The 22504-nt window shown below is 46.9% G+C and overlaps 1 protein-coding gene across 4 annotated transcripts in view; it reads right to left on the bottom strand.

Moving 5' to 3' along the window:
• The window catches only part of DOCK11 (dedicator of cytokinesis 11), a 177349-nt gene that overhangs the window by 44127 nt on the left and 110718 nt on the right, over positions 1-22504 (bottom strand). For all 4 annotated transcript variants that reach the window (XM_080990309.1, XM_080990310.1, XM_080990307.1 and 1 more), the window contains exons 20-35: positions 21419-21542; positions 20485-20606; positions 18459-18542; positions 17277-17366; positions 16645-16763; positions 16206-16275; positions 15609-15734; positions 14932-15003; positions 13555-13701; positions 11748-11831; positions 11531-11642; positions 7947-8125; positions 4404-4520; positions 3138-3213; positions 2633-2745; positions 1143-1254 (exon numbers count right to left, since the gene is read on the bottom strand). In XM_080990309.1, coding sequence (XP_080846435.1) covers positions 1143-1254; positions 2633-2745; positions 3138-3213; positions 4404-4520; positions 7947-8125; positions 11531-11642; positions 11748-11831; positions 13555-13701; positions 14932-15003; positions 15609-15734; positions 16206-16275; positions 16645-16763; positions 17277-17366; positions 18459-18542; positions 20485-20606; positions 21419-21542 — 1747 coding nt within the window. The remainder of the gene's footprint in view (positions 1-1142; positions 1255-2632; positions 2746-3137; positions 3214-4403; positions 4521-7946; positions 8126-11530; positions 11643-11747; positions 11832-13554; positions 13702-14931; positions 15004-15608; positions 15735-16205; positions 16276-16644; positions 16764-17276; positions 17367-18458; positions 18543-20484; positions 20607-21418; positions 21543-22504) is intronic.

The following is a 22504-nucleotide window of genomic DNA, read 5'->3' as shown; positions in this document are numbered from 1 at the left end:
CTTAGGGAGGCTAGTTGGATTAGGACGAGGCATGGGAGGAGCTCAAGCCAAATGATCTGGGGGAGGGAACGAGCAGGGTGGGGACAGAATGCGTCTGGTCCGCTGGACCTCTGAGCTTCCTCTGAGCTTCCTTGAAAGGATGCCACAAGCATTGACTTGGACCCCGGAGAGGGACCCAGCGAGGTGTCTGAAGAGAAGCCTGGTCCAATGTTGCCTCATGTTCCTTTCTTGCCTCTATAACACCCTCCTCTGCTGGGTGCTCCTCTCAGTGAGTCTCCATCTGCAGAGGGCAAGTCAGAAGACAAGACAGACTTTGAGCAGGTGCTGTTTCCCTCCCCACTGTCCAGGATGTGGAGACACCAGTGCAGAGAGATGTCCCAGGCCCAACACACTAGAAGACGATCTGATCTGCTTGGCTAGTGCAAAGGCGCTTCTCGCTTGCTACACCAATGCTGTGCTTGCCCTGCTCCTTTACGACAGGAATTCTGGGGGAGGTCAACTGTTGGAGGAGCATCTTAGCCTGCTTAGCTTGTTGTGACTTTAACTGCTTTGAGCTTTATTAAATTTTCTGGCCAAAACTGCAATTTGAGTTGAAGTTCTTTGCCTAGCGACAACCAGCAGTCACCTTCAATGTTACTTTTCAGCCAACTCACATATCAGAGCCCTGTAATGACTCTAAACGCTAACGAGCAAATGTATGGATCCCAGGAAAGTAGATCATGGCCACTTTGGTCTTCTTCCTGTCATGCTGCTGGTGCGCTGAGTTAACTCATGGTTTGGCTTAGAGGAGGGGTTCCCAAACCGTGATCCATGGACTACCAGTGATCAATGAGATTCATTCATGTAGTCTGCAGTGTCTCTGCATTAAATATTCTTACTGATTTTTAAACTGCATTTTAAGTGCTTTTTAAATTTCACTGTGTTTTATCGCATCATCGCTTGAATTTTATGGAATTCAAACTGAAATGCAATAAAATACAATGTAATAAATAAAAGAAGAAATTGAATACAATTAAAAACCACCCAGCACAACATATTACATTTGCTGCAATAGGCAGAAAAATCACTAAGTGGCCCACCCGTGTTGCAGTGACACTGGGAAAGGCCAAGATACCCTTCTTGGACACAGCAGAGCAACTGACCTTCAGAAACCATTTTAATGATGTAAAGGTAGCAGATCAGGAGGCTCCGGATTTCGTACTGGTCCAGCCGCCCGAACTGGGAGATGCTGCTGCGTGTAGAACTTCTCCGCATCTGTTTTAATCATCACATGCCAAAATTGGAACAAGAAAGACAGAAAGAAAAGAAAAAAGGTTGCTAGTAATGAAGTCCCAGAAGACTAGCCACATGGATCTGTCACATTGTTTAGATTTTAGGGCTTGAAATGGACTCAAGGGCTGAGGCAGAGTCCTAGTCTAGTGAGCTACTTGGGGTGGTGTGCATTCAAGGCTCAAACCCCTTTTTCAGGCACGGAAGGGGGTAAGCATGGTAACATGAGCCCCTGTTATTGTTTGGAGGACAATATGGAGCCAGTGGACTGGCCAGGCTTGGTATAAATACAAGGGGCCTGTCCTTCTACAGAGAGGGCCCTTTGGTGTGCCTAGGCTCCCCTCAGGCTCCCACCTGGGGCCTTTCATCTCTGGCTCAAGCTCCACCAAGTGGCCTCAGAGACACTCCCATGGAGAACATTCCCTCCAGCTCTCAATTCAGGCCCCAGCCAGTCCTGATAAGGGCTGACCCTGACACTGCTCTGGTGATGCCTAGCTGAGGGGGAAAGGAGGGATAAGCCCCTCTCATCCCCTCATGACATGCCTCCCCTTCAAGCTTCAGACTCAGCAGCCGCGTTGCACAAAAGGAAAACAGAAGAATTGCAGCTCAACATGGAGCTCTGCTCCAGAGCAACATCTGGAGGGTGGGAAGCAGTGTTGTTTACAAATCTCAAGAGCCACTGCAGAAGAAGCAGCAACCACTGTCTGCGTTCTCTACAGCTTTGGTGGCTGGTCCCCAATTGGGCCTGGAGGGGTGAAGGGCAGAGCAGAGAACAGTAGGTGGAACCAGGTTCACAACAGACGTAACCCAGGGACTCGGAGCAGGGGGAGTGTGGCCGGCTCTGTTCTGCAGAATAGCATTCTTCCTGAGATGCAACAGACATCCACTACCTGCACTTTATGGGAGCAACTGAAGGTGGTTCTGTTCTGACAGGCTTTCCGAGATGGATAACGGAGTCGTTGCCACCAGTATCCACTTGTTAGGGTTTTAGCCTTGTTTTAAATGTACTTGCTGCTTTTGTGTTTTTATCTGTTTCTAATCATCATGTGTAAATCATCTTGATAATGGTGGTTTAGAAGGTGATTAATTAATAAATAAATAAATAGATGGTGATGAATCATAGAATTATAGAGTTGGAAGTAGTAATAATAATAATAATAATGGGAGCCAGCTCTAGATGGAGACACTTCTCCCTGCACCCCCACTCCCACATTTTCTACTGGTCCCCCTCCTGCACCTTTAACAGCATGCAGAAATTAAGCAGGTGAAGCTATTCACAGCATAGCTCTATCAATGCTGGGAAAAGCCTGCAGCCTGAGCTCCTGTGCGTTTACTTAAAATAGTTCTGGAATATTGGCATTACATTTTCACTGGTGCTGCATTGGTCCGGAGAGCCAGCTGCCCCTTCACTGCCGAGGGATTCTTTGGAGTCTTCCCTCTTCTGGGCAAGCCCATTCTGGAGAGCCATGCCATAAACTGTAAAGAGAGGAGAAGGTGGTTGCAAGTCAGTTTGCAGGGCAGTGCCTCGTCCCAGCTCAGTCCAGAAATGAAACAAGATTCTTTCTGAGTTGGAAAAAGTCCACATTACACATCTGTGAAGTGGCCCATTCTCTGGGCACATGGTCAATCCCCTTGCAAGCACTCAGTATTCTGTGGCCACTGACCAAGCATGGCTGAATACTTAAGCTGTTCAAGACCATTCACTGGATGTACAGCGTAAGTGGGATTTGACATCTGGAAGCCAATGCTCGTATCTACAGCAATGTACACCAGTCCCTTTTCCCAAACTCAGGAGCCGCCTCTGGTGGACAAAAATGTAATTCTATATCCCCAGGATGACTGCCGCAGACCGGTACTCTCTTGCTTACGTGAATCTTTGTCGACGATTAGGCTTGACCTGTTGGAAGGCAATGTGAAATTGCACATAAACTCATCTCTGGATGCCTGGTGGGGAAATGAAAAGATGGAAAGGTTTTGGAGGAGGAGGAGATGTTGGCTCATGTTCAAGTCCAAAGCATGAAGAGAGTCAAAAGAAAACCCGCCACCCCATCAATCTTGGGTTATTAGTCATGATAGAGAAATGGAAACCCCACAGACTGACTGGATTGCTGAGTGATAAGAGCAGAAGAAGGCTTTTGCCTCTGCCTTTAACCTTCCCAAAGGGAACTAGGTCACTGCAGCATGATGGGCCAGATGGCCAGCAAAGCTCTTCTGATGTTCTGCCTCCCTTCCAATTAATGTGCACACTTCCCACATTGCTGGTGCTGGAAGATGATAAAGTGAACTCTTCCTATGTTGTTTTGACAACAACAACTTTTAACCCAAGAGCTTTTTGGGCTGCTTCTATTTCTCTTGTAAATTGGCAGAGCTGGAGTGCATAGCCCCAGGCAATTCTGAATAACACAGCTGTTGTTAGTGTAATAGCTCCACTCTGAGCCCAGTTTCTTGCTCATGCTGCTCTGGATGACATTTGCTTGGCTCTCAAGCCCTGTTCAGAAGTTGTGCCTGAAGACAGAAGGGCCACATGAGTACAGGGGCCAGAGTCACATGCAACTGCCACTCCTCCACTATCCCCAGGAACGTCGGCTACAACCGCTCCACCCTCTGACCTTCCATGTTGAATAGGAAAGGTCTGAACAGGGTTTCTAGACACCTCCTTGCCAGTGGGAACCCTGATAACACAGCCTAGCACTGAGTCAGACCATTGGTCTACGCTGACTGGCAGTGGCTCTCCTGGGTTTCAGGCAGGGGAGAAACACCAGCCCTGCTTGGGAAATGCCAGCCTGGGACCTTCTGCAGGCAAAGCCACTGAACCCTAGCCCTTCTGTAATGAAGGGTTCCTGGTCTCGAAGAGACCCCCAGATGCACTTAGAAATAACTTGCAGAACTTTGCACTCAGCAGGAGCATGAAGGGTGGCTGCAGCCCTGCCACACCCACGAGCACTCCCACCATGGATGTGCAACCTCTAGAGGGGAAGGTCATTCAAGGAGGTTCTTGCAGGAAAGCATGTTCGCCACTGGCCTTCTCATGCACCCTTACAAAGCAACTGTACTGTTTGTAAACAGAGCTAAAAACAGACATTCTCCATTAGCTTGAGGGAAATGCAAGTCATTTTTACTACAAAATTACTCACAGAATTTGACATGGTGCTGCCAGAGTACAGGGTGTCCCGGCCGGCCAGCCGCTGGATGTTCTCCAGAAGAAGTCCAGCCAAGGGCAAGTACAGCAGAGCTATTTTGGCCTGCTGGTTCTGCAAGAGAGAAACGATAACTAAGGGCCAAGCTAGCTGTGACGTATATTTCCTTGTTTTATTTATTTATAACATTTGTTAGTCACTTTATTGATGGAGCCAAGCCATGAGCAGCTTCACCTGTTTAACTTCTGCATGCCATTGTTGCTGTTAAAGATACAGGAGTGGGACCACAGAATCATAGAATAAGAGAGCTGGAAGGGACTACAAGGGTCATCTAATCCAATCCTTGCAAATGCAATAATATTTTTGTCCAATATGGGGCATGGATCCAGGACCCTGAGATTAAGAGTCTCATGCTCTACTGACTAAGCTACCCAGCTGGTGGGAGTGGAGGTTTGGGGAGAAGTGTCTCCACCTGTAGTTGTATTCATTCATTTATTTTATCCCTTCACCATCATTAGCTGTGATTCTTGCATTGCAAGGGGGTTGGACTAGATGGCCCTTGGGGGTACTTTCCAGGTCCACATTCCTTTGATTCTATGATCTTCCCCAGCGAAACCCAAAGCGACTTGCAACCAGGCAGAAAACACCCCTCCCCACCACAGAGACATTAAGACCAAGGGGTGGGGGAGGAAGAAATACATCATAAACATCACACACACTTCTAAAAGGCCACAGATAGTTGAGAGCCAAAGGGCTGCTTATACAGGACTGTTTTTGCCTGGTGTTTCAATGGGTCTTGTCATCTGACATGCAGGTTTTAAAAAATGTATCAGCAAGGTAGGGTGGGGAATTGAAATGCGGGAGACGTCCAGTTCAGCTCACATCCAAAGGCAGATCTACTAAAGCTGCACTTCTCAAAACAATATGCAAATTGAGGTATGGCTGTCCTTCAGAATTTGCACTTATTTGAATTTCTCAATGTGGTTCTCCAAACAAGGAGTGTGTACAAAAATGCATAAATTAGGGGAAATTGTGTATAAAGATGAATATATTAGTGAGAACACTGAATTGCCTTTTATTGGGGAAACTTGTTCTTAAGTGGAAACTCAATACAAAAATGTATGTAAAGAAAGAAAGAAAGAGAAAGAAAAAACCGCTATGGGGGTGTTTGCATTTTCCAATACTAACTCTGCAACTGCAAGACCTGGGAATAAGCTTTTTTCTTGAAGGAAAATAAAAGCAGGTTCCCATGAGCCCAACTTCTAAAAAGAAACCAGAAAAAGGTTTCCCACGAGTCCAATTTCTATGCAGGACACTGAATTTGGTACGTGCAGAACTGGAGGAAGCCAGACAGCCCTCAAGGGAGATCATGACAGCAGCGACTGAGGGTTTGATGATGGACAGTCCTGGTAGCAATTACTTCTGAAGCTGGAACCGGGGAGAAGATAAACGTGCTCCAAGTGGTCAAGAAGCAGCTCTAGATACCCCTGGACTCCAGAGTAGGAAGGGGTTAAGCTCCCCAGATACTCAAGGCTGCAAATCTTCTTGCAAAGACCATCTTGGGTAGTTTGCCATGGTCGGCTTTCTCTACCGAACTGACAGCAGCGCCTGCAAGATTTTCAACCCTAACACATTGCTAGCATGGGAAGTGTGATTCCCCACCCCCAAGGTTTCCCCCATTCCCTGGAAATTTCCTACCACCACCATGCCTTCCTGGGACTCAGTGTGGGAAGCCAGTCCTATGCCTGGTCCCACATTTGCCAGCAACATGGGCTACCAGTGGGTGAAGCCCCAGCTGGTGAGGACTGGAAAAGCTGAAAGTGACACTGTCAGCACTTGCAATGAAAGCTGCTGGGTCCTGTCTAGAGAGAAAACATAAGCCCAAGAGCCTTATGAAACAATAAGAAGTTCATATCTGGGAGTGCAATCAAGTGGGCAATTTGAGCACGCTTGACAACTCTAGTCAATTCCACAAGGATTAGCACCATCAAGCGGGCAGGGGGGCGGCACTGATCACCTCATACTGCATAACATCAGGTGATTCAAACTTCAAAAGAGAAATCTGTTTTTCCTTTGCAGACCTGGCCTGAATTTAAGCTGGGACTGCAAAGGAAGGATTTTTTTTTTTGCAGTTGTGGTTGAACTGAAAATTCCTGCCGAAAGTAGGACCCCACTTGGTGCTGAATTTAAATTCAGGGCTGACCACATGCCCCACTTTGTAAAGAAATAAGCAGGGGTTGACTTTGGGCTCTCAAATTTCAGTGGCACTCTGTGTGATGCTAAAATTCAGTGCCCACCAGTCTCTTACACCCCTGTAGGGGGGCACCCAGCCCAACCACACTGGTTGTGCTACCCCAAAACTGCCTGTTCTACTCAGGGAGTTCCTGAGTAGAGCTGATTTTCAGTCAGGGTTGCAGTTGGGGACAAACTTTAATTCAGTGCTGACCCCAAGTCCATTTTCACCAGGGACTGACTGCTCAACTGGGCATCTGAGCCATGGGGGACCATTAACAGTGACTCCCCCAAAAGCCTCAGGCAGGGATATTATGAATCAAGCAGTCCTTGAAGCATCCTGGACCCAGACTGTGAAGGCCTTGTAAATTAATAAAAGAACCTTAAGCCTGGCCTGGTAGCTAGTGGTAACTTTTGAGTACAGGAGTTATGCTCTGGTGACAGGCGGCCTCCATCAGACCTTGTTTTTCCCCAGCGATGGAACCTGGGACACCTAGAGCAGGGGTCGGCAACCTAAGGCCCATTGGCCGGGGGTCATTTAACCGGCCCATGAGCCACCCCTGAACCGAGTTGCCCACTCAGCAAGTCCCTGTGCGCTGTGCTAAACTGGCAAAGTGCGGTGCAGGGACTCACTTCCACGGCGTCGGAAATCACATCTGCGTGGATGCAAATGTCAGAAATCACGCATGTGCATGATCTGGCCCACAGAGGGATCTCTGCTGCAATGAACTGGCTCAGGCAAGGTAAACCTTGCTGACCCCTGACCTAGAGGCAGGGAAAGTGGATATGATGCCTGATAGTGGAAGCCAGGCCAGGTCTCTGCCTTCCAAGAAAACTCCTCCTTTCCTCTTCTCTTCTCACAAATGCGACCAAGAACCTGGTTATGCACTAAAATGGGTTCAGCGGCAGCTTCTGCAGTGGACAAAATAGAGCTGGCTTCACCAGGCATGGGGATCCTTTTTTGGCCCTAGGATCACATTCCCTTCCTGGAAACCTTCCAAGGGCCACATGCTAGGAGTGGGCAGAAACCCAAAGCCAAAGTGGGCACAGCCACAGAGGCAAATGTTTCCTTTGTGCCAGTGGCTAGTTTCTAAACACACACGCTCACACACCCCTTCATTCAGGCAAGCAAGAGACATAATTGTAGCCCATGGACACTTCCCAGCCTGGCAAAAACACTCAAGGAGCATGAGAAGCAGCACCAGTGAGGAGTGTAGCCTGGAGAGAGTTTTGAGGGCTGGAGAGAGAAGCCTTGAGGGCCTGAGTTTTCCCACCACTGGAATACACCATCACTCAATATCACTATACCTTATGCTGGTATCTGTTGTCAAAAGCATGTTTTATCAGAAGGCTCTTCAAGATGCTGATGGCCATGGATCTGATGTCGTAGTTGTCATGCAGAGCCATAGACGTCTCTCTCAGGAGCAAGCCCACTAAGTAGTGGTGGCGGCAATATTCATCAGACAAGCTGTATTCAAGGTTTGCATCTGCTGTGGAAATGAAAAACAAGGGCCATGTTTCACTTTCTGCGACTGCAGTGCTTTAAGGGCTTGGGTGGCAGCGATGGCAATGCAGCCTATCAAGGCAACGGGCTGAGCTGCCATGTGGGTCACACAGGGGAATAAGGCAAGCAGGAGGGACTCTGGCTGTTGTTGGCTAGTTTGTGCGGATCTCGTTATGACAGGCAGAAAGGCCCAAGGAAAGATGAAGGGGCCTAGGAAGTTAGCAAGTCAAGTGAAGGTGAGTGGGTGATGGAGACAGCACCATGAGTTGGCATGGTAGGAACATGAGAACTTAAAAAATTAAGAAGAGCCTGCTCAATCAGGATATTAACTGATCAAGTCCAGCATCCTATTCTCACAGTGGTCAAATGTTGTAATCCGCCCTGGGATCTTGAGTTGAAGGGCAGTAAGTAAATAAATAGTAATTAACAACAAGGTGGCCATACCAGGTGCCCCAGTGGGAAAACCTGCAAAAAGGATTTGAGCACAAGAACAGCTTCTGTGGTTTCCAGCAACCGGTCTTCAGAAGCATCACTGCCTCCCAGTGTGGAGGCAGAGCATAGACATCATGGCTATTAACCATCAATAGCCTTGTCTTCCATGAATTGTCTAATCCCCTTTTAATGACATCCCTGCCTCCTGTGGGAGGTCTTGAAGATCATCTGAGGAGATCCTGCTAGTTGTTTCATGACAAGTGGATTTCAGTGAATTATCTGGAAGCCGGCCTTCTTGGATAGAGCAGCCGGCATCAGGAATGCCCTCCCTTGGGCCATTAGCAAGGCAGCAACATTAATAACCATTAAGAGCCTCTTAAGAACATATGTTTATCCTAGCTTTCCTCTTTTAGTTTTATTTCTCTACTGCTCAGGTTTATTTGTGCCTGGTGCAATGATTAGGGCTGGATGATATACTGTCCAAAACCAGTTTGAAGTCCATATTACAATATTGGTTTCACAGTACTTGACCGGGCAATATACTGTGAATCATTATGTGCGTGTGCACGTGTGCCAAACTATAGTGGGCCCTGGGGGTCCAAGCACCTGCCAAAATTTTCTTGTAGGTGCTCAGCACCCACACTGCAGGGCCCCCAGTGCAACTTCTGGTGCCTCGCAAGACCTCGGAACCTGACTTCCAGTGCCAGAAACACCACTACTGAGACAATGTCCTTCCCCGTCATGTTGAATCTGCCTTATGCTAAGTGCACCTAGCTCATTATTTTCTCTCTAGGGTTTGGTGCAGCGTTTCCCTCAAACCTCTGCAAGTTGCTCCCTTTAATGCTGGGGACTGAACCTGGGACCTTCTAGATTAGGGGTAGGCAACCTAAGGCCCGTGGGCCGGACGCGGCCCAATCGCCTTCTCAGTCCGGCCCATGGATGGTCCAGGAATCCACATGTTTTTACATGAGTAGAATGTGTGCTTTTATTTAAAATGCATCTCTGGGTTATTTGTGGGGCATAGAAATTTATTCATCCGCCCCCCCCCCCCGAATATAGTGTGGCCCACCACATGGTCTGAGGGACGGTGGACCAGCCCACAGCTGGAAAAGGTTGCTGACCCCTGTTCTAGATGCAAAGCACATGCTCTAGTAGTGGGGTACAAACCCTCCCACAACCACCAGCAGCAATTATATTGTCCTTAATGGGTTGAAAAATGTGCACTCTATTTGATGGCTTGGCCTACGTGAACTGCAGTTCAGTCCATTCCTTCTTCCTGAATACTTCTCGGTAGTGGCGCCCACCCTGTGGAATGCCCTCCCATCAGATGTCAAAGAAATAAACAACTATATGACATTTAGAAGTCATCTGAAAGCAGCCCTGTTGAGGGAAGTTTTTAATGACTGATGTTTTAATGTATTTTTAATCTTTTGTTGGAAGTCACACAGAGTGGGCAGGGTATAAATAATAAATTAAATAATTTATTACTTTATTAAATAAATAATTTACTAAATTAATAATAATAATAATAATAATAATAATAATAATAATAATAATAATTTATCATTATTTCCTGAGCAAGAGCGAACTGGAGCATACAACCCTGTGTCTAATCCAACCTCTATTGCCAAGGCCTGAGGTCAAGGATAAATGAGCAGTTTGGATGTTTATGGCAACTCTTTGGGAACACAGAAGTTAGTCCACGAAAAGTTAATGTTGCTATCCGTTCTGTGCTTTTGTTAAGAGTCACCCGACAGTGACCTAGATATGCACCCTCATACCCTGAAATCCTGAAGCTCTACAGGGTGCCGTTTACAGAGAGGGGAAACTTGCTGCCCCAGATGGGCCAGCTCAGCATTATCTTGGATTCAGCAAAAGCAGAAAGCAGTTGTCAGAAACTGAGTTAGTTGGCTTAAGGATCAATCCTGCATGCTTTTAACTGAAATGCATTGGGTGCGAAAAACAAGCTGATCAGTTTAAGAAGCATTGGCTGCATGGCAGTGTTTGTCAAAAAATTTACCGGGAACAGAATGTACCAGCTGATTTGAAGTTGCAGTTGATTTGTCATGAAGCTTCCCAGCAGGGATTTCCCAAACCCAGCCCTACCCCAGACGTACCTACTGAAGTGAACCGTTCCAGAACCATGGAAAAGAAATCTAATTAATGTGTAAAAGGGAAACAAAAAGGAATCAATAATATATATAGTCAGTTTTCAATTAACACGGTACATATACCGTGCAACACAAACGGACACAGGAGGTTTTTGAAGTAAGCTGAATCCCAAAGGACCTTGAAGAAGCAACCTCAAAATGAGATCTACAGGCCTGTGGGTCAGCTCAGGTGCCTCAGAGCTTTCTGGTGAAAAACAGGCAGGCAATGCCTTGTGTTTCTGTAAAGGTAAAAGACCCCTGGATGGTTAAGCCCGTCAAAGGTGACTATGGGGTTGTGGCACTCATCTCGCTTTTCAGGCCGAAGGACCTGGCATTTCTCCAGACAGCTTTCCGGGTCATGTGGCCAGCATGACTGAACCGCTTCTGATGCACTGAGGACCATGGTTCTGTACATTGCAATGAAGGAAACTTTTGCAAATAAGTTGAGTGTGCAAGTGTCTATACATTCTAAACTCTTTAGAAATGTGAGGTGCGGCAAAGGGTTTTAGTGGGTTTCAAAAGGTTAGTTGGTATTAGGGTTAGTAAGACTGTGTTTTGGAGTTAATTCCATGCTTTGCTTTTGACGAAGAGGACTGTAGCCCACAGATGCTCATGCTGTAATAATTGTGTTAGTCTTTTAAAGAACCACAATATTATTTTTAGTGTTTGAAGCCTTCCTGTGATGGAAGTGTTAAAATGATGTCTGCCCCTCCCTGAGTGCTTAGGAGTTGCAGAATGCACAAAAGTTATGATGGATCAATGATAACTAAATATCAGCCTTTTAAGCCACTCAGCTGAGGACTTACCTTGGCCTCTCTGAAGTTTTGGTTTGGCAAAGGTCATTGGCAAATTTAATGGAATGTAGTGCTCATGGTTACAGATTGTCTGCAGGAATTCAAACTTGTATTCCAGCAACAGCTAGATGCGGAGGAGGAAAAAAACAAAAACCACAAACATAGTATTAATGCACACTAATCTGTGACACTAATCATCTTCTTGCCTCCACAAGTCTGGCCATGTTACCTTTGGGTCTTTGGGGCTGAATCCAGAAATGTAGTCATTGATCAAGTTGAAAATAAATCCCCGGTCCATGAATGTCAAGCATCGCTGCAGAAGATAAAAAGAAAAGAAAAGAATGTGCTCTGTCACAGTCTGCAGGAAAATGGCTTCCAACCTATTTCACAGCACACCCTGAAAAAAGCTCCCTGGAGCATCTTGGAACTTCCATCTGTGGGGCTTAAATCTTGGGAGTGAGGAAAATGAGCTGCTAGATTCAAGCAGGTGAATCTACTAGCCGCCCATAGGCCCTTTACCTGCACCCTTCAAGGACAGAGGAAGCAGGGGGCCTGGCTTTTCCTGCCCTACAGGACCCCCTTTGGAAGTGGTTGGGAAGATGGCTATCCTATTGCCTCTCTGTCTTTTCTTCACCAAGCTAAACAGCCCCAACTCCCTTAAAAATTCTTCATAAGGCTTGGCTTCCAGACCCTTTATCATATTGTCATCCTATGCAGCTTCTCAGTATCCTTTGCAAATGTTTTGCAAGGCAACACACAGTTGCTTTCTTCTGCCTGCCCCGACCGCCCCCACACTCAACATTAAGTGTTGCTGCATGACTCGAGTTCTAGTATAATGAGAGAGGAAATTTTCACCCTATCTGCAGGTCCAACAATGTCCATAATCAGAGCTGTAGCTAGGCGATCTTATGCCCCTGGCAGAACCGTCCAGATTGCGCCCCATAGCCACAGACAAATTGGCTCTTCTTTCTGCCTCTCCTCCAACACCCCCCCCCGCACCCACTCAATTCACCCTCATTTAAAAACTTTCTTATGAGGCAATAATCGATATGGATATATTTTTAGCCAATTTTGGCCGCCCCCCCCCGCATTGCCTGAACCCCTGGCGGGGGCCCACCTCACCACCCCCTCGCTACAGCCCTGGCCATAATTTAATACACATCTGTCACACATACCCTGGCTATTAAGGAAAGGCTACACTGTGGAACTCTAAACGAGCTATTGCTTCAGCAGTTATTCCATTCAGATATGTGAGATCTAGTGGATCCACCCCTTCCTGGCCCTTCAGCTGGGCCCAGGAGGTTATTACATGTGCTTCCTCTCCTTCCAACTAGACTCATGTGAGGCAAGTTTTGCATGTCCTGAAGATCCTGCTTGGTACACAGTCTCTCTCGAGTCCCTGGAGTGAGTGAGTGAGTGGGTGGGTGGGTGGGTGTGGTGCTCAACAGCAAGCCAAGGACCCAGGGAACTGGTGCAGAGACCAGTTGCTGGAATGGGGGGGGGTCCTTCTGACAACTACTCAGGGGTTACTGGTGTTGTGGGCCTCTGTTACATGATCCTGCTCCCTTTGCTCCTCCTCTAAAGAGACCCCAGATTCCAAGCCTGGGCAAAGCTGATCCCTGACTCCTTCATGAATTGCTCCCCTCAAACTAAAACCCCCAAGGCTTAGAGCTTCTCTCCATAAGGAACTTGTTTGAACCCTTTCATCAGTTTGGGTTGCCCTTTTTCTGCACCTTTTCCAATTCAAAAATTTCTGGTTCGTATCCAACAATAATTAGTGCAGACCCATTGAAACTAATGACCATAACTAACTTAGGCTGATTAATTTCAATGTGTCTTCACTTGAGTAGAATTTAGTCTGCTACAACCATTTTCTTTTTTATGAGCAGGGATGCCCAAAAGCTGAACACAGTATTCCAGATTTGATTGCACCTCAGACATGGTCAAAGATGTTATTCTTAGTTCTTGTTTTCTTAGTGTGTGTGTGTGTGTGTATGGATTTGAGGGGGACGGAAAGAGCAAAAGAAACTACCAACCTTCAGGAAGTTGGCCAAGCTGAAATTGACATTTCTGGACTCCTCTGTAATCTCACTGTAGCGAATGTTCACATGAGGGATGATGGCGAGGAGCAGAGAGTGCAAGGCGTGGTTGTAGGACTCTGGGAACCGCTGGACCCTGGGGAGCTGAAGCGGCACAATGTGAATGAGAACAAGGAAAAGATTGGGAAAAGGCTGGGAGCACCATTTTATCATTTGCAGGATAAGATGCATTACTTACTGCATTTATCCCCCCCCCCTTTCCTCCAAAGAGCTCAAGGCAGCATACACAGTTCTCCTCCTCCCCATTTCTTCCTCACAACAGCCCTGTGAGGTAGGTTAGGTTGGGAGTGAGTGATTGGCCCAAGGTCAGCCAATTAACTTAATGTCTGAGTTAGGGATTTGACCCCTGGTCTCCCAGGTCCCAGCCCAATGCTCTAGCCAATACACCACTACTGACTCTCACCAATAGTATCCACTTTTTCAAAATTGGTTCTTTTGTGTTTTCGGTTTTCCCAGGCTGCTTTGTTTTTAAGTTTGTTTGTAAAATATATTGAAATTTTAATTAGCACTCCCCTCCTTTTTACCATGGTGTAATATTGGGGCAATCCTGAACAAATATAATAACCATGAGCTGTACCCGTCTATAAAGTGGACCAAATCCATTTTTGTAAGGCAGGGTGAGGAGCCTGCGGCCCTCAGGATGTTGCTGGACTGCCATTCCCATTATCCCTAACCACTGGAGATGTTGGTAGGAGTCCAGCAACATCTGAAGGGCAACGGGTTCCTCAGCTCTGGCATATAGGTTAAAACGGTAGTCCTGAAGCAATAAGAATCCTTCCTTCAATGCTGCAGGGATACGTCTTAGCAGCTTTTGCCTTAGAAGGCATTAGAGTAACTGCTTTGCATACAGAGGGTTCCAGGCTCAACCTCCTTCCTCTTCAGGTACGGCTGCCAGTCAGTGTGGGCAATACTGAGCAAGATGGAGCCATGATCTGACTCAGTGTACATGACACTTCCCACAGAATGACTTCCATTTAAATATACTTGGTTTTATATATATCTGTATTTATATCTATCATCTATTTATCTATCTATCTATCTATCTATCTATCTATCTATCTATCATCTATCTATATTAAAGTGGGAGACACCTTTCTAGTTGATCCAAAGCATTAACTGATTAATCTACCTGATTTAAAGATGAGATGCTGCAGCCCTAAAAATAATGGAACTAAAGTCGCACCTCTCCCCAATATTTCTAGTTGTCATTTATGTTGGGAGGAAGATTTGTGATGTGGAGCTGGAGGAAGCATAATTGCACTGCGTTTGCTGAGCACCTCCTGCTAGCCCTGAAGCGGCTGCTTTTGTCTTTACCTTAATCTTGTTCTCATCCAGAAGGTACATAGCCATTGACTTGGCCAGAGCTTCAAAGAAAAACCACGAATACTGGAATAAACCAGGAGAAACACAGAGATACATTCACTAAGCAAGAGCAAAGCACAGTAATTCTCAGCCTGGAAGAATCTGGATCGGCAATGGCCACACAATGAGTGCTGGGATGCATCTTTCATGATCAAGCCCAGCACCCTTGGCCAGACTGGCCTTAGCTGTTACACTGGCAGGATGTGCCCATTGGAGCTGGTAGGGTGGAAGGCAGGGAGGCCAACAGTAGGTGGCGCCAAAGCCAGTGAAAAGCAGAGCTAACCCATTCTGATTTTGCCATTCTCCTCCACTTCCTCTCTGCACCGTGGCGGCCTTTGAGCTCTCAACTCTCAGCAGAGCCCTGTGCAGTGCTAAAATTCAGTGCTCCCCCACCTCTCATGCTCCCTTCTATAGCAATGTTTTGGTGCGCCTGCAGTGTGACCACACCAGTTGCGCCACCGTAAAACTGCCTCTGCTCTGCAGAGTTCTACAGTGGCAACACTAAGGGAGGGGGAGCTAACAGCCAGTGCCCCCTCAGGCTGAGGTTAGTGGGGCAATGCCCCCTTTACACTAATGAACCAGCTTCCACTGAGTGGGTGAAAATAAAATCCTGCCTTGTCTTGTCTCACCTTCAGCATCTTATTGATGGCCAAGAAATCTGCCGACTGCTTCAAAATTGTTGCCATCGCGACAGCCAAGATTTCGTGTGTAGTCTTTGAGTGAGGCACAACAGGCTTCTCGGGCCGAAAGCAATACTGAAAAAGAGTGTGTGTCACACATCATCAGAGAGGGCTCCCCAGTCACAAAGGAGAGGGTGATGGGGCAGAACACACGGACCTAAGAATGGACTGCATTCCAACCAGTCCAGCATCCTATTCTCACAGTGGCCACCCAGATGCCCCAGTGGGAAACCCAATGGAGTCTCCTTCTTTGGAGGTCTTTAAGCAGAGGCTTGACAACCATATGTCAGGAGTGCTCTGATGGTGTTTCCTGCTTGGCAGGGGGTTGGACTCGATGGCCCTTGTGGTCTCTTCCAACTCTATGATTCTATGAAAAGCAGAACTTGAGCACAAGAGCCCTCTCTGCTCCTGTGTCTTCCAGAAACCGCCATTCAGAAGCACTACTGCTCCCAACTGTGGAGGCAGAGAGCAGTCATTGATGGTGCTCTCCTCCACAAATTTGTTTAATCCTCTTATAAGAACCTAAGAACCGCAGCCAGCACTTACCTTTATGAAAGCCCTCAAGTAATGGTCAAGGCCTTCCTCATGGCATCTGGACACAATATGGAGGAGAACCCTGAGGAAGAACAGCAAGTTTGAATGTGAGGCAGGATCTGCGTAGGAGGGCCGCTTCTGCATGTTCCTTGTGGAAAAGCAGCTCCACCTACTTATTGGGTAAGTACACTCCCAAGTTCTCTCCTGGGGGAGAGGTGAGGCAGCAAGACCACCTCCATCAGCCAAGATGCCTTTTTGGCTCCTCCCACCCCCACCACAAAAATGTCCCCATCAGTTGCCAATCCATGGGGTTGCATTCGAGGGAGACGTGAAAGGCAGCAAGCCCCACCCACTGACTCTGCTGCAGACTCTAACAATGTGGGTTTCTCAAAGCTTGGGATTATGGCTTCACTGATCTATGACAAACAGTATACTATCACCAAAAACTTACATGGTACAGTTGACAGCAATTTCTTCCTCTTGTGTCCGGGTGGTGAGGACTCTAAAGAGTTGCGTAAGGACCACAGGCAGAAACTGTATCATCACTTGGATATCCATGGCATGTAGGCACTGAAACACACGCGTTTATTTTAAAAGCATTTGTAAATTGTAAAATTTGTATTTTAAATCCTCTAGGCAGTATGCAAAGACACAACATGAAAGTCAGTGTCATACACACAGGTTCACAACATTAATAAACCAGTAAAACTAGTATTATGAAAACAGATAAAAACAGAAATTCAGCAGTGGCAGAGTACAGTAATAAGGGGCCAGGGAAAGCCTGGGCAAATGAGTATAATAAAATAGATACTTTATTTTTATTTCACAAAAGTTATGTACCACTTGACAGTGAGCAAGCAAGCAAGCAAGCAAGCAAACAAACAAACAAACCACAAAGCGGTATATGGAGAAAAAAATGAAATTGCCAGGAAAAAAGAGCTGGACTATTAAAAAAATTCAAAAATAATTAAAATCAACGATAAGCTAGAACCCAGATTGAAGCGCACATCCACATTCTGCAGGAGGGGGACCCCATTAGTGTTGGGTGCTCATGGACGGGCCAGAGGAACCGTTCCAGCTCACCTTGAGATATTTAACAAGTTCTCCTGGGACTTCTTTGGCACCTGCTTGAATCATCTGGCAATACTGGAAGAATTTATGGAGGTGGAGATCCTGAAAGGAACACAGAAGCTCAGTTCACAGCCTTCTCTTGTGCCTTATTCATCCCACTGATTTTCACCCAAGACCAGTAGCCTTCAGACATGGCAGATGGTTCTTGACGGAGCCTACGGGGCACACAGTGGCATCTCCCATGCCACCTCAAAGTGGCAATTGCCCAAGGGAAGGGCCGTGGCTCAGTAGTAGAGCATCCGCCTTGCATGCCAAAGGTTCAATCCCCAGTGACATCTCTAGGTAGGGCTGAGAATGTCCCCTGCCTGAAACTCTGAAAAGCCACTGCCAGCCAGTGTGGATGGCACAGATCTAGATGGGCGAATCTTGTGACTCAGTACAAGGGAGCTTCCTGTGTTCCCCTGCAGAGGAAGGGCCATAGTTCAATGGTAGAGCATGTGCTTTGCCTGTAGAAGGCCTCTGGGTTTAATCCCCAGTGGCATCTCCAGGGAGGACTGGGAATGTCCCCTGCCTGAAACCCTAGGAAGCCACTGCCAGTCAGAGTAGACAGCATTGAGCTAGATAGACCAGTGACTCAGCTTCCTATGTTCCTATGCTTTGAAGGAAACATCTCAGAACATCTTGGCCAGCCAAGATGACTATGGGAAACCCAAAAGTACCCTGCCCACCTGTGATTCCCAGCAACTGGTGCACAGAAGCATGACTGCCTCCAACCAACTACAGTGTACTTGGCATTTTATTGGTCTACAGAAAAGGACTAATATGATTAAACCACCCTGAAGGAATGCAGAGAAGGCTATTCAGATGGAATGCAGTCCAGCCTCACAAAGGTTTGGAGGCTCCTAAGCACACAAGATGGCATACATCTCTCTAAGCAGGCAGGCAAGAGGAACTATTGTTGTCGTTCCTGCCGAGGCTGAGGGAAGGGGCATGGCCTGTGGAGGAGAGGTGGCTTGTGGAGCTGTGGCCTCCAGAGCACCCCAAGGGCCAAATGTGGAATTTTCCCACCCAAGCCTTATAAGATGGAAAAAATGCCACTTCATTTTCAATAGTTACCCTTAGAATGGTTATGGATCCTTCATTTATTTTTTTTTAAAAAAAGAACCCATCAAGCAAAGGCTGAGTTGCACTTACTTGGGTGTAAATGGTTGACTCCAAATGGAGCTTGATCTTGAAGAGAGCCTTTGCCCCATCAACCCATTTAACATCAATACTTGGCTGCAACAAAAGTGAGGGTGGGAGAGAGAAGAGGAGAAAGTGTCACGTTTGAATTTGGCTAAAGAGGTTCAGTTCACCTAGCAAGGCAGCTTTGCTCAGCCCGGCATGAAAAAGTATAAAAAAGTCATCTTCATGCACAAAATTCAGAAAGAAGATTGAAAGAAAGTGTTGGTGGCGGGGAGAATTTGACACAATCCTCAAACTGTAGTTTGGTATCTCAATCTTTTTCAGTAGATTTTGGATCCAAAAATCTGTGGGTAGTCCATGGGGTACAGAATTACTGCCTTCACTCTTCAGGCCGGAGGGCTGGCCTCTTCAGAGATTGCAGTTTCCCACAAAAGGGGTAGGACATAGGGGAGCTGAGACGAGCCTCCTGTTTGCTTGTATCCATCCATCTCTGCCTGTTAGTGCTAGCAGATGGGCAAGTTTTAATACTATGCAACAGTGGGCTCCAATGCAACTGCTGCACTTGTTGCATGACAGATTCTGCTGTCTATTGCACCACGAAGGTATTAGCAACCTGCTCATGCATTCTCTTGTGAAATTATTGTCAGCGGGCACCTGCTGTGCCAGCTAGGGAGGGCTGAAGCACTCCCCCCCCCGCCACCCGAGGTTCCTAGGAGGGTGCCAGTCCCCGTCAATATTGAGCGGCGATGTGGCATACCACATCAGTCAGTTGCACAACATGATGTGTGCTACATCAGTGCGTTCTGTGACATGATGCATGACATCAGATGTCAGCCCCCTCAATAGTGGGGGCAAGCCAGTTCTCCTGGCTAGCGCAAAGCATTTTGCCAGTGGATTGAGGATACTGCTAAGTGAGTACCGTATTTTTCGCCCTATAGGACGAACCGTCCCATAAGGCGCACCTACTTTTGGGGGGGGGGAAATAAAGGGGAAAAAATTATTTCCCCCCCAGGCGCAGGGCTGGGGAAGCCCGAGCTTCCCGCGACCCCAGCACCCAGAACAGGCAGCTCTCCGCAAGCTGTGGGAGCCTGGCGCCGGGCTCCCGCGGCTTGCGGAGAGCTGCACGAAGCCTGGACGTGCTGAGCTCAGTGCGCCCAGGCTTCAGCATGCAGGCAACTCTCCGCAAGCCGCGGGAGCCCGGCGCCAGGATCCCACGGCTTGCGGAGAGCTGCGCGAAGCCTGGACGCGCTGAGCTCAGCGCGCCCAGGCTTCAGCATGCAGGCCACTCTCTGCAAGCCGTGGGAGCCGGGAGCCAGGCTCCCACGGCTTGCGCAGAGGTGCGCGAAGCCTGGAGAGCGAGAGGGGTCGGTGCATCCTGACCCCTCTCGCTCTCCAGGCTTCAGCGAAAGCCTGCATTCACCCCATAGGATGCACACACATTTCCCCTTCATTTTTGGAGGGGAAAAAGTGCGTCCTATAGGGCGAAAAATACGGTAACTTGGCACTACAATATTATTCATACTACTACTACTATAAGTTTAGGGTCCCGGTTGTTGCAATGACTGAACCTCCCAGTGAGCTCCTCCACTGCAGATCCATTCACAAAGGCAGACATCAAATTGTATTAATGACTGAGGTGCCCCTGACTTGGACCATCATGTTATAACGTGCGTTTTGAACAACAACAAAAACCCAGCACCCCTAATCCTGCAGTTAAGAAGTTGAATGATTTCTGGTCAGAATAATTATGCAAATTAAGTTTTTGCCTTGGCTTTACCTAATGCATTCTGCTTGCGCAAATTGTCAGTTGATGGGGGGGGGAGTGTCTGAGGGGATGGGATCCTAATGAGCAGGACACAGAGAGTTTGAATCTTGCTTTAAAAAGGAATGGTGATGTCCTCAGATGATGAATTGCACACCACATCATTTGCAAGCTCATTTGGTGTACCTTCTTAGGTGCATGGAAGACACACAGCATATCAGCACAGGTAAAATACAGTCCATGCCCTCAGATTCACTTATTAGGTCTCCCTACCTTTCGAGCCTCAGAATCCCCGACACTCAGGTAGCCTGCTGGCAGATTGGCTGAAACAGGCAAGTGCTGCTCAGAGGTGATGATCCGGCCATCCTTCAGCAAAGGCAGCCAAGTAAACCCAACTGCAGAGACAGCAATGCACACAGCTGTGTAAGCATCCTTTTTAGCATGTAGGTAGAATCATGATCATGAACTTGCTTTGGGAATCACTTATATGTTACTGGAAACAAACCCATTTTTCCCCTTCTTTTAATTTGCTAAAATGGAATTGCATTTGCCCTTTCATCACCCATTCACTTAGCTTGGAGAGGGTCCTTTTTGAGCTCCTTGAGATCTCTGTTTGTTTTAACCACTTGGCTACCTCACTATTCACCTCTAACTGGATCATTTATGAATGCTTGGAAAGTATCTGTCTGTGGGGGGACTCCACTTTCTACATGAACTATTCACTCATTACCCCTCTCTGCTTGCTGTTTCGTGATCAGTTCCTGATACACAGGACGACCTCTCCTCTTATCCCATGACTGCTATGCTTACACAGTCTTTGGTGAGACACTCTGTCAAAAAATGTCATCTTGTAAGGTGAGGGGAGGCAATAATAGGGTAACTAACACATTTTTGCTTGGCAAGACACAGCTATTTCTAAGAATCATTTCACATTTTGCTTTTCCCAATGCCTAAAATACATGGCCCAGTTTTAAGCTAACCACCTTCACACTAGAAAGACAGGTGACGAACAGGAGGGCAGGTATCCAGTCTTTTAGTATGTGAAACTGAAACAAGAGACGGGCACTTGACAATGGTGGTGGTGGTCCATGGAATGGATAGGACAACTCCTTTCTGACACACCGCATGCTTCCTGGATCTACCAAATACAGACTGCTTGGGTAGGAGGTGGGGAGAAGAAAGGCGCGGGTTCAAGTTGTGAGCCTACCTGTTGTCTCCACGGCATCCTGCTTTTTTGCTGTCCCCTTTGTGTTAATTTCGCAGCTGACATGATAGAAGGTGAAAAGCAGGTGATGCTTTTGATGGAGGTGGATTGGGAGTTCAATTTTAATCTAAAATGACATAATGAGAGTGATGCTGCATTCGTGAGTGCTGAGATGCAGTTTAAACTACTCTTTAAGAAACAAGAAAAAAATGGGGGGAGGGGGAAGGACCAACATGGCATTGCATTCATCATCTCTCTTGTTAATCTGGAAATCCCTCCTAAACTGACTTCCTGCCCAAATTTCTTACCCTGCAAAGCCTTCAATGGTCTTCCCATCATTAGAAGTGTCATGCTGGACAAGGTCAAAGGACCGATCTTGTCCAGCATCCTGTTCTCACAGTGACGAACCAGGCTGCCATTGTTGTTGTTGTTAAAATCTGTATACTGCCCTATACCTGCAAGGTCTCAGGGTAGTTACAACACAAACCCAAAATATTAAAACACAAAATAAAGCAACCCAATAAACCCACCCTCCCCAAACACATTTTAAAAGGGCATTGGATATCAATCAGCCAAAGATCTGGTTAAAGAGGAACATTTTTGCCCATGCAATCATGATCATTGACTTCCTTCCCCCCACACTTCCGTGGTTCTATATATTTACCCACTATGGCTGCATATTCTGATTACTCTATAGGTTTTGTTCTCCTCCCTCCTCATCATATCTTTATATACTTTAAACTGCTGAATTTACTCCAACCCTGCTAATGTTTTAACCTGTTTAACAAGATTCTTCAGCTATATTCAGATATTGTTTAAAGTATCACACCTTTCCTAAAACTCTAAAACCTGTGGCACAGATATCGAAGGCAAAGATGAGAGAAAGTCTCCTAATAGACGTGAAGGAGAAACAGACAGATGCAGGGGAGAAGGGAGGAAAGAGACTTAAATAACAGGACAACAGTTTAATTCTTTTAACTCAAAAGCAGCACCCCAGAACCCTTGCTCCCTACTCCCAAAGACGGATATGGATAAAATGACCGGACTTTGGTAATTTTAACAAGGCCACTGTTTGGCACCCTCAAATGA

This window comes from Podarcis pityusensis, assembly GCF_964106645.2.
Source record: "Podarcis pityusensis genome assembly, chromosome: Z".
NCBI lineage: Eukaryota > Metazoa > Chordata > Lepidosauria > Squamata > Lacertidae > Podarcis > Podarcis pityusensis.
The sequence above is the reverse complement of the archived record's forward strand: the minus strand, read 5'-3'. Positions and strand labels throughout refer to the sequence as shown.